The sequence below is a fragment of the Amblyraja radiata genome, chromosome 29 (assembly GCF_010909765.2).
Source record: "Amblyraja radiata isolate CabotCenter1 chromosome 29, sAmbRad1.1.pri, whole genome shotgun sequence".
Classification (NCBI taxonomy): Eukaryota; Metazoa; Chordata; class Chondrichthyes; order Rajiformes; family Rajidae; genus Amblyraja; species Amblyraja radiata.
This window is the reverse complement of record NC_045984.1, coordinates 22,699,939-22,712,332: the sequence shown is the minus strand read 5'-3', so window position 1 is coordinate 22,712,332 and position 12,394 is coordinate 22,699,939. Positions and strand designations below refer to the sequence as shown.

General features: G+C 42.3%; 1 protein-coding gene across 9 annotated transcripts in view; it reads left to right on the top strand.

The window, feature by feature from the left end:
* Positions 1–12,394, top strand: part of LOC116989471 (transcription factor 12-like) — a 133,516-nt gene that overhangs the window by 116,931 nt on the left and 4,191 nt on the right. For 4 of the 9 annotated variants that reach the window (XM_033046884.1, XM_033046876.1, XM_033046878.1 and 1 more), the window contains exons 18-19: positions 3,972–4,204; positions 9,869–10,014. In XM_033046884.1, coding sequence (XP_032902775.1) covers positions 3,972–4,204; positions 9,869–10,011 — 376 coding nt within the window. In that variant the 3' untranslated portion in view covers positions 10,012–10,014. Of the gene's footprint in view, positions 1–3,971; positions 4,205–7,618; positions 7,843–9,868; positions 10,015–12,394 lie in introns of all 9 variants that reach the window. The other 5 variants (XM_033046879.1, XM_033046880.1, XM_033046881.1 and 2 more) reach the window with 3 other exon arrangements.

The following is a 12,394-nucleotide window of genomic DNA, read 5'->3' as shown; positions in this document are numbered from 1 at the left end:
GAAGCTGGTTTACCAAGGAAAGGCAAAAAGTGCTGGAGTAACTCAGCGGGTCAGGCTGCATCCCTGGAGAAGAGTCGAGAGGCATATGTCCCAGTTAGAACAATTAGATTCTTACTTGCAGCAGCACAACAGAATATGTAAACATAGTACACTGTAAACAATATAATATGTGAGACAGAGAAAAAAGAACATGGACAGATGACATTTTGGGTCTGGACCCTCTTTCATTTGGTCTGAAGAAGTCCCTACCCAAGACGTCACCTAGCCACCTTCTCCAGAGATGGTGCCTGACCCTCTGAGTTACTCCAGCACGTTGTGCCTTTACAGAACAATATGCATATTCCATGGAATTTAGAATTTATAGGTATTACTTGTTGATTATGCAGCTAAATCTCCTAGATTGTAAAATCCTAACACAGTTTTGCAGATACAGTAACAGTGTTCCACCTTCCTGTTCGTTTATTTTCTTCGAGGTCTATATTAGGCTACATCAGTGCGGGTGGTACAGTGACGTTGTTGTGGGTTAGCAGTCGTTTGCCTGTGATATTAATTCGGAGTTTCTAAGTTTAGTTGATGTATTCAGTGCCACTTAATTGAATTGTAAAACTCCAGCTGTGTGTGGCAAATGGAACGAGCTCCACAGCAAATACGGAATACTGCTTGGAGGTTTGAAGACTTTGAAACGGGCTGATTTTTTTTCTTCCATCTGGAAATTGGCAAATTCCTCCTTTTTGAGGTGCTCAGCTGGATCTTTGCAATTAACGAGCATTGTGCACATGGATTGAATGCAGGGATTTCAAGTGGATCCAAACCACCTTTTTATGGTCGAGTATTGGTTCTCACCTCTGACATCATGTTTTCCCATTACTGAAGAAGATTAAGAAGCAGTGGGCTGCTGGACAGAATAATTCTCTTAAGTGCCTCGCGTTTCAAGCAGGAGGGAGTAGCGGGCGACACAGAGCTACTGCCTTACAGCACCAGAGACCCGGGTTCCATCCTGACTACGGGTGCTGTCTTCGGTTTCCTCCCACACTCCAGAAACGTACAGTTTTGTAGGTTAATTGGCTTGGTATAAATGCAAATAAATTGTCCCTAGTGTGTGTGTGGGATAGTATTAGCGGTATCGCTGGTTAGTGCGGACTCAGTGGGCCGAAGGATCTGTTTCCGCACTGTATCTCTAATCTAAATGTTGGGCCCACTGTTGCCATACAATGTCATGTAAATTGGGAATTATTTTGCGGTCCATAGCACATAGAAGAGCTGTGGAATTCTCTGCCTCATAGGGTGTTGGAGGTCGGTTCTCTGGATACTTTCAAGAGAGAGCTTGATAGGGCTCTTAAAGATAGTGGAGTCAGGGGATATGCGGAGAAGGCAGGAACGGGGTACTGATTGTGGATGATCAGCCATGATCACATTGAATGGTGGTGTTGGCTCGAAGGGCCGAATGACCTACTCCTGCACCTATTGTATGTTGTCTATAGTGCAACAGTGGAACAGGCTCATTAACCCACATTGTCTGTCAACTATGAATAGCTCCCAATGTTGGAGGAGTCCAGAACCAGGGACCACAGTCTAAGAATAAAGGAGAGGCCATTTATAACTGAGATAAGGAAAAAACTTTTTCACCAGAGAGTTGTGAATTTGTGGAATCCTCTGCCACAGAAGGCAATAGAGACCAATTCACTGGATGAATTTAAAAGAGTTAGACAGAGCTCTTGGGGCTAGCAGAATCAAGGGATATGGGGAGAAGGCAGGCATGGGTTACTGATTGTGGATGATCAGCCATGATCACAATGAATGGCTGTGCAGGCTCGAAGGGCCGAATGGCCTCCTGCACTATACTTCTATTATGCCAAGCCAAACTAATCTTATCTGCCTGCACGTGATCCACACCCCTCCATCCCTGCACACCCATGTGTTCATCTAAAAGCCTCTTAAATGCCATGGCTATATCTGCTTCCACTATCACCCGCAGCAAGTGCTCCAGGCACACACCACTCTGTGTAAATACTTATTCCAGTATATGAAATAAAACTAAGTGGCATTGAAATATTTCTGCTCTTCACATTCAAGTTAACGTATCTGACACTTGTCGGGTTATTGATAATGAGATTTTTTTTTTCCAAGGCTTTAACTATCGTATTTAACTAGTCTGATTTTCCTTGGCATTTGGTAAATTATAAACTATCAAATGAAAATAAAATTTAACTCATTAATTGTCAAAAGTCATAGAGAGATACAGCATGGAAACAAGCCACTCGCCCAGCTCGTCAAACATTCACTTTTACACCAATCCCATCCTGATCCATTTAATTCTCCCCACATTCCCATCAATGCGCCCACCCTCCCCACCTTGTTTCTATCACTCACCCACATAGGGGTGAGGGGCAATTTACAGTGGTCAATTGACCAACCTGCACAATTTTAGGAGAGGGCAGAAAATGTACCTGGAAGAACTCGGGTAGTCACGAGGAGTACATTTAGTGTAGTTTATTCGTTTTATTAGTGTCCTGTGTACTGAGGTACAGTGAAAAGCTTTCGTGCAGTCTCCACACAGATAGCAGCCGAGGTCAGAATTGAACCCGGGCCATTGAAGCTGTAAGACAGCAGCTCTACTAGCTACACCACTTCACTTGATCAATAATTTACTCGGGATTAAAGTGAGAAATAGGGTTAATGTGAGTCGGTGACGTCATTTTAATCCAGAAGGAATTTGTTGGAGGTCTGCAGGATAAGCAGGTGATGGGACAGTGTCCTCGATGTGCACACTAACATCTGTAAATATTTGTTCCATGCCGAGCCTCTGCATTGCCAGCTGTTTGATATCCTGCACATATTTTTAATCAGCAGACATTTGGCCTTGAATTGTGCAACTTGCATTGGAGCCTGAAGATCAAATTATCAGTAAAGTTTTCAGGAATTGGTGCTGGAATTTAAAAAGGGGCAGCAAAGAATCAGATTCACGGAATTGTAAAGCAAGGAAGTCGAGCAAGAGGACATGGGTTTAAGGTGAAGGGGAAAAGATTAAATAGGAATCCGAGGGGTAACCTTTTCACACAAAGGGTGGTGGGTGTATGGAATGAGCTGCCAGAGGAGTTAGTTAAGGTAAGGACTATCTCAACATTTAAGAAACAATTAGACAAGTACTTGGATAGGACGTGTTTAGAGGAATTTGGGTCAAACGCAGGCAGATGGAACTAGTGAAGAAGGGGCATGTTGTGGGCAAGGTCCTGTAGCAGGGTGACCAAAACTGATCTCCAAATGCGCCGTCGCCAATGTCTGTACAAGGAAGTTATTTAACCACCCATATCCGAGAATGTTCAGGACCGTGTCAGCTGTAGAAGATGTAGGCATCTTAATGTAATGGCAATGGAGTTGGAATTCCTCTCTGGCGCCACAGTTTGGCAATTCTATATATTCAACGGCTTTCCGCAAAGTAAACATTTGAAAATGTAACAAAACTCTTGGAATGAGATTGTCCGTAGCCACAAACTTTCAATTAATTGCATTTTTTTCTGAAACCCAGTGATAAGTTTACAAAGTGAGATGTGGCATGATGTCTTGCAGCTTCACCCAAACTTTCACAAATTTGTGGTGTCTGTGCTTGTAGGCAACTATAGTGCAGACTCGTGCATGTCTATCAAGAATGCGGTGAGATATAATGGTATAAACCATAATGTGTGACACTATTAATGTTTTTATTATAAAAGAGAAAATGTGCTAACTGGTAGATGAACAGTTTAGTTATTCAGATCTTTTACTTGTAATTGAGCCAAGTTTTTAAATGTTTTATCGAATTGCAGCCTTCAAAAATAATGCATGAACGTTATAATTGTAGTAATATTATTACATATTTGTGTGGCAATGCTTTTGATTGTTTCAGATATTTGAAGTGGGGGCATGCAGTTGCCTCAATTACCTCCAGTTGATATGTTTGTACTTGAGGGATGTTTTTATTGTATTTTGATCAGTAGTCAAGATGATGATGAACACCTACTCCCAGAGCAAAAGGCAGAGAGGGAGCGGGAGAGGAGAGTAGCTAATAATGCCCGTGAACGCCTGCGTGTGCGTGACATCAATGAGGCCTTCAAGGAACTTGGACGCATGTGTCAACTTCACCTTAACAATGACAAGCCACAGACAAAACTGCTTATTCTCCACCAGGCTGTGTCAGTCATTCTCAACTTGGAACAGCAAGTCAGAGGTCAGTTGGACATAGTGATATCATCCGGCATAGGGCTTTCTGTACTTGCGAGATGCAACATGCCAAAAGGCTTCTCCTCCCTATTCTCCGTCAACATGCAGCTCCTGTTTTACAAACCTGGCATTTTGCAGAAAATTACAATACCAAATGAACATTCAGTTTTGTGCTCTCCCGAATCACTTTCCTGGTGACTATTTTATCATCTTGAAGCTTTATGTGTAGTTTGTGAAGCAATACCTGGGGGTAATGTCTGGTCCAGAAATATTATCCAGCATTGCTTTTCTTTTAGGAGGGGGCAGTGAGGTGACATTAGATGGCTAAATAAATAAGTCCATCATCTGAAATTCTACACAACAGTCAGACATGTTGGGCAATGCTTTACTGTGGCATTGTACCATCCAGACCACAACACTGAAAATATCAATCTCCACCAAGGCAACACTAAATATACTAAACTTGGCTTCCATACCCTTGGAAAATAAAGGTGAATTTGTAAACCAGAATTTCTGCCCCGATTGCTGTTGCTCCCAGGCTTTTAGTGTGGAGGTTTAGTTTGGTTTAGAGATACAGCACGGAACCAGGCGCTTCAGCACACCGAGTCTGCGCCGACCAGTGAACCCCGCACATTAACACTATCCGAAACCTACTAGGGACTATTTACAATTTTACCAAGCGAATTGACTTACAAACCTGTACGTCTTTGGCGTGTGGGAGGAAACCAGAGCTCCAGGGGAAAACCCACGCAGGTCGGGGGGAGAATTTAGAAACACTGTACAGGCAACACCCGTAGACAGGATCGAACCCGGGTCTCTGGCGCTGTAAGGCAGCTAGATACTCTACTGCTGGGCCACCGTGCCACCCTGTTGTGATTGATCTTGGATGCAATGCAGCATTAGTCGTATATAAGCTGCTTCCTGGCAGAAGCAAGAATACCCACTTTGATGAGTAGATGGAGGAAAAGAAGTAGCTGAGGGAGAAGGGGGAAAGACGAGATAACATTGTCACGTCACGCATCTTCTGAACGTATGCCCCTGTGCTGGGCTGTTCATTGTTCACATTTACTGGAAGAATCGTGCATCACCGTAGCTTTTCAACAGCCCAGAGTTTAATTTTCTTCCCCCGTCCCGTACTTCTAAAAGGAAACGTGAGTGAATTTACCATCTAAACCACTGCATTCATTTGCGGTCTGAACTACTACACTCATCTAAGTTTTGAGAGGTATCAATGTTGATGACTCTCAGAGCTACATGTATTTGCCTCGACTCACCAAAAACGCTCAAAGTTCCAAGAGTAATGTCAGGAAAGAAATGACCGGATGATCATCTGTTTGTTCATCTTATGGGGTTGTGTTTAGCTTTGCTAGGTTAACCCAGCCTCCTTGGTGCTCCTCGACATCTTTGCTTCATTATTGTGTGTTCCTGTTGCACCTTTTCAGAGGTGCCTTGGGTTTTGGGTGCCTGTAGTCTTATCCCTCTTGCTTACCTCCCCTCTCAGTCCTCTAAATGCATGGAAATCTTGGCACACTCAAGCCGTCTAACAGTTCCTTTTGCATTTGGTTATAAACTTGGATTTCGGACTGTTTGCTTCTGGCCAGCTTTTGCTCCATGTCGTAACAAATGTATTCTGCTCTCCTGTTCATAGCTTGGATGGTCCCAAACCACCGACACTCACTGGTTCCATTCTGACCTCGTACTTGGTAGTGTTCAAGGCTGAAAATTGATTTATTATTTTTAAAAAATTAAACGATTGAATTGTTCGTTCTGACACGTCTGGCAACTCTGATTTAGTATTACAGTTCCAAGTTCTGATTTAGAGACACAAGAGGCTGCAGATGCTGGAATCTTGAGCAAAGCAAAAAAGTGCTGGAGGAACTCAGCGGGTCAGGAAGCATCTGTGGAGGGAAGTGGACAGGTGACATTTCTGGTCGGGATCTTTCTTTAGGCGGGGATGGAGTAGAGAGGGGTGGCTGGTAGAAAGGTGAAGGAAAAGGGTGGGTCGAGATCTGGCAAGTGAAAGGTGGAATAATCTTCCCCCCTCCCCCTACTTCTACTCCCCACTTTCCTTCCTTCAGATTCCACTGATCACCTCGTTTGCTATCTCCACCCTCCGCTGTCGCATCGGACTCGTCTTCCAATCAACTCCACCTTGCCTGGATCACTGTCCAGCTCCATCCCCACCCCTCCCCTCGCTTATATCTTCCAGCTTTCCTCCAACTCTAGTCTGAAGAAGGGTCCCAACCTGCAACGTCAACTGTCCATTTCCCACCATGGATGCCGCCTGATGCGCTGAGATCCTCCAACAATTTGTTTTTTTTGCCAAAGTTCTGATTTACATTAACACATGATTCTGTGTAAATGATAAAAGCCCGCCTCGAGCTAGCCTGAGCAGTAACGGTGAGAGAGATTTCCTAGTTGGCCTCATTCTGCGCACTGTGGCAAATCAACAGCAATTCTAGCATTCAGATGTAGAAAAGCACAGTGACAGTGTGTGTCACCGTGGTGACTACGAGCAACCAAAGAAAATAAAATGAGCGAGGAAATGTGAGTACAATCAAAAACACTATCAACGTCAAATAGTGAAACTTGACAAACCACAAAAGGTTTAAAGGCAAATAAATTTGAGTGGACTAGCATTCCCTGTGAAAAATTTTATATAGATATTAAGGAAATTCTTAATTGATATACATTAAATTTATTAAAAGTTAGTTTTAGCTTTTGTGAAATATTGAAGCTTTCAATAATGCTAGATTGTTTTGGACATTTTTTTAACAACACATTTGGCAGAGCTTTGCTAACAACAAAAAATGTTTACCTGAATGGCACATCAGGATTGGAAAATGCGTAAGGCAGCTGTCTAAAGTGCTGTTAGTGACAGTCTTGCATTTTAAAGAGAATTAAAAATTGAAACGTACTATGTTTTTTTTTTTAAATTTACCAAATCTGCATCGATTTAGGATTGATTCTAGAAGTTTGCGAAAGGTCTCAACTATCACAGAAACTAATTGAGAATATATCCCATCGCTTTTTGTTTTATAATTTATAAAGCCAGATAGTTACTAACATGCAATCTGAGTAGTGAATTGGAACTCCTTAATGAGGGTTATGTACCCTCCTGTACCCATCTCTTTTAGCAGTTTGCTCTGGGTGTGGTAGTTTGCTGTAAGCCACAAGACCTGTTTTATTGGCTAATTGTTATATTTAACTTATCACATTTTTGTGTTAGCCTGCCTCACTCTACCAATGATAACAAATTCAGAGGCATTAACTGATTTATTAAAACAAATTTGGCACCTATTTAAAATTTTAAAATTATGATTGAGATTTGATAGAATCGTTTTGCACTACAGAGGGAATATGGCGATTATTTTTAAATGCCATCCCTAACTAACACCTGTTGGCACTATGAACCCTGCAGTACTGATGAAGGCTTTACAGGCGAAGAGAAAGACGTGAAGAATCGTGAAAGGCGAATGGCAAATAATGTCAGAGAGCGAATTCGCATCAGAAACCACAATGAGGCTTTCAAAGAGTTGGGCCGCATGTGTCAGCTGCACTTAAATACTGATAAAGCTCAGACCAAACTGATCATCCTGCATCAGGCCGTCCAAGTCATTCTCAGCCTTGAGCATCAAGTACGAGGTAGTGTACAGCAACTAACATTGTACCGAGGGCAAATACTGACTGTTCCTTCCATGTTCAACCTTCTTTATAATCAACTGCATGTGGAACACTGAAACACAGGTGACCTACATAATGAAAATGAATTTGTGAACTAACAAGTCAAATGTGATGTAAACTTTTGTATTGATCTTATTTGAAAATGGCGAATTACAGGTTTTTTTTAAAAATATACGTTTCATTGATGCTGGTGGGTCGGGATATCAGCATTTATAAACTCAATGGTCTATTGGCTGGGATTGATCACTTTAAAATGACCACAAAGCTGTCGCCGCTCACCATCCTTGCGTTCGTGAAAATGAAAGCATCATTTGCGCAGTTGAAAAGGCAAATCAAGGATACTGCTGGCACAGAACCAGTCAATTAACTTGAACATTTAAGCATTGTTCTTGCTGCAAAAAAAACTATTGAAAATATTTGAAAATCAAAAAGAAATCCTGTAGATGCTGGAAATCTAAAATAAAAACAGAAAATCCTAAAAATACTCAGCAGGTCAGTCTGCATCTGCGGGAAGAGAAACTGTTAACGTTTCAGGTCGAAGATAATGCTTGACCTGAATATTTCCAGCATTTCCTGTTTTTATTATTGAGACTATTATCCCGTAGTGAATGAGTTTCATGAGTTGAGCAGAGTTAGAATTAGAGCATGGAAACGCCCTTCAGCCCAACGAGTCCACACTGACGGTACACAAAAATGCTGGAGAAACTCAGCGGGTGCAGCAGCATCTATGGAGCGAAGGAAATAGGCGACGTTTCGGGCCGAAACCCTTCTTCAGACTGACCATCGATCACCCATTCCTACTTTCTCATCTACTCCATACACTTTAGGGGCAATTTACAGAGGCCAACTAACCTACAAACACACAGTCTTTGGGATGTGGGAACAAACCGAAGCACCCAGAAGTAACCCGCGAAGCCACAGGGAAATCGTGCAAACTCCACACAGACAACACCCAAGGACAGGATCGAACCCAGGTCTCTGGCGTTGAGAGGCAGCGGCTCTACCAGCTGCACCACTGTGTACTGTCAACCAGGTTAATTGCCCTCTGTAAACCACCCCTAGTGAGTAGGGAGTGGATGAGAAAGCGAAATAACATAGAACCAATGTGAAGGGGTGATCGATTGTAGACGTGGACTCATTGGGCCGGAGGGCCTGTTTCCATGCTGCATCGGTTTTTAAAAAAATCATCAGGCTGCAATGATCAGGCAGAGATGGATGGGAGTGGACAAGCTTGCCTTGCATAAAAAGACCACCTTTAGTTAAAGACCATGGTATCACCACATCTGTTGATCCTTACTTAATCTCTTCTGATTAACAAGCCGTGGATGGTATAAGCATACACCTTCCCCTCCCTCTCCCCCTCACACAATCTCTGGGCTTTATGGCCACGTCAGCCTCTACAGCAGAGAAAGTAAAATGGAGAACTTCTGGCCAAATGGGGAAACTGGTGTTGTACTTGGTACAGTTAAATGTGTTAGCCCAGTCGGGAGACTTCTCCACAAGAGTTACATCTAAAGATAAGGTTTAGAGTTTAAGAATTGGACTGCCTGCCACGACAAAGAGAAGCAAAGGTATTAACCGTAGTAGCTTGTTCCTGCCACTCATCCTGGTCTTTAAAATTATCACATTGCAGTAAAGAAAAATATTTTTAAAATATTTCATGTTATCAATCTTTGAGTCGGTACAATATTTTTGGGCAGAAATCTTGTTCTTAAATATGATGCCACCATACATACTGTAAAGAACAATTGTTTAATTACTCAAAGATATGCTGTAACATTCCTTTTTTCAATCCAAAGGAATTCTGTCATTATGTGTACAGTCCTTACTTTGTTTTATTCAAATATTCGTCCAACTTTAAAGTTGTAAAAACAAATAGATTTGTGTTGAAGGACATAGCCAAACATTGATCTCACGATATTTCTATTGTTTTTAATTCATGGCTTGTGTTTTACAAATTTTTTTTTCTCTGTCACGTCGTCTGCAGAACGTAATTTGAATCCTAAAGCTGCCTGCCTTAAACGAAGGGAAGAGGAGAAGGTATCAGCAGCGGTGGGAGAGCAGCCTCTGCCTCTGTCAGCTGCACACCCCGGTATGGGAGATAATCACAATGCAGTGAGCCACATGTAGGAGGTAAAATATCAATCAGTAGAATGTCAACCATAAACCCCTTTATAAATAAAGTAAGCTGCTGGAACAGTTTGGAGGCTTGCTTTGTTTTACACGTTACACAAACCTGCGTGCTAAAGAACATCTTTAGTGGCATTGAATAATTGTACATCATCAATAGGTGAATCTTAGATAATCGGATACATCAGTCTCTGGGAGTGGCAGGAAGAAAAACTGTCCTGTCTCCCAGATTAGATTGTTAATTTAATGGCCCCTGTCAGCAAATTAAATGTTAGAAAATTCAGCTGATTGTGATGTTGCCTACTTAGGGCAGTACATCTTGCTAATGCTAGTTGGGTCAGTCAAAGAGTTGTACTGCATGGAAGTGGGCCCTTTGCCCCAACTTGTAAATGTTCACTATGATGCCCCATCTAAACTCCATTTGGCCCCTTTTCCTCCAAACCTTTCCTTTCCATGTACCCATCCATCCAAGTATCTTTTAAATGCTGTTTTAGTTCCTGCATCAACTACCTACGCTGGTAGCTCATTCCATACACCCAACACCCTCACAGTACAAAAGTTTCACTTCTAACCCATTGCAAACACTGAACTTGGCCTCTGGAACTGTTGGGGCACAATGCTATATTCTGCACTATTCCCTTATATATTTCCCTTCGCTCTGCTGAGTTTGGATTGATTTTATTCATGTATAATATCTGATTTGATTGGATAGCATGCAAAACAAACCTCCGTGCTCAACCCCTGTGCACATGACAATAATAAACCTAAAGTTGCCCCTCTGGTTCCCATTAAATCTTTCCCCCTGCACCTTATACCTACAGTGCATTGAGAAACTATTCAGACCCCTTCACTTTTTCCACATATTGTTACATTACAGCCTTATTCTAAAATTGGTTACAGTCATTTTTTTTATCATCAATCTACGCACAATACCTCATAATATAAAAGCGAAAACAGGTGTTTAGTAATTATTGCAAAATAATTAAAAATAAATAACTGAAATATCACATCTACGTAAGTATTCAGACCCTTTGCTGTGACTCTCAAAATTGAGCTTTGGTGCATCGTGTTTCCATTGATTATCCTTGAGATGTTTCTACAACTTGATAGGAGTCTACAAGTGGTAAATTAAATTGATTGTACATGATTTGGAAAGGCACACACCTGTCTATATAAGGTCCCACAGTTGACAGTGCATGTCAGAGCAAAAAACAAGCCATGAAGACGAAGGAATTGTCTGTAGACCTCCGAGACAGGATTGTGTTGAGACACAGATCTGGAGAAGGGTATAAAACATTTTTTGGAGCATTGCAGGTCCCGAAGAGCACAGTGGCCTCCGTCATTCATAAATAGAACTTTGAAACCACCAGGACTCTTCATAGAGCCTGGTCAAACTGAGCAATCGGGGGAGAAGGGCCTTAGGATAGAGACTTACTAACATATTTAGGGAGGTGACCAAGAACCCGATGGTCACTCTGACAGAGCTCCAGAGTTCCTTTGTGGAGATGGGGGAAACTTCCAGAAGGACAACTATATCTGCAGCACTCCACCAATCAGGCCTTTATTGTAGAGTGGCCAGACAGAAGCTACTCCTCAGTTAAAGGCACATGACAGCCCGCTTGGAGTTTGCCAAAAGGCACCTAAACAAGATTCCCTGGCCTGATGAAACCAAGATTGAACTCTTTGGCCTGAATGCCAAATGTCACGTCTGGAGGAAAACAGGCACCGCTCATCACCTGGCCAATACCATATCTATGGTGAAGCATGGTGGTGGCAGCATCATGCTGTAGGGATGTTTTTCAGCGGTAGGAACTGGGAGACCAGTCAGGATCGAGGTAAAGATGAACGGAGCAAAGTATAGAGAGATCCTTGATGAAAACCTGCTCCAGAGCGTTCAGGACCTCGGACTGGGGCAGACGTTTACCTTCCAACAGGACAACGACCTAAAGCTCACGTCCAAGACAACGCAGGAGTGGCTTTGTGACAAGTCTGTGAATGTCCGTAAGTGGCCCGGCCAGAGCCCGGACTTGAACCCGATCGAACATCTCTGGAGGGACCTGAAAATAGCTGTGCATCAACACTCCCCATCCAACCTGAGAGAGCTTGAGAGGATCTGCAGAGAAGAATGGGATAAATTACCCAAATACAGGTGTGCCAAGCTTGTAGCGTGATACCCAAGAAGACTTGAGGTTGTAATCACTGCCAAAGGTGCCTCAATAAAGTACTGAGTAAAGGGTCTGAATACTTATATAAATGTGATATTTCAGTTATTTATTTTTAATTATTTTGCAAAAATTTCTAAACACCTGTTTTCACTTTTTTATTGTGGGCTATTGTGTGTAGATTGCTGATAAAAAAAATGAAATTAATCCATTTTAGAATA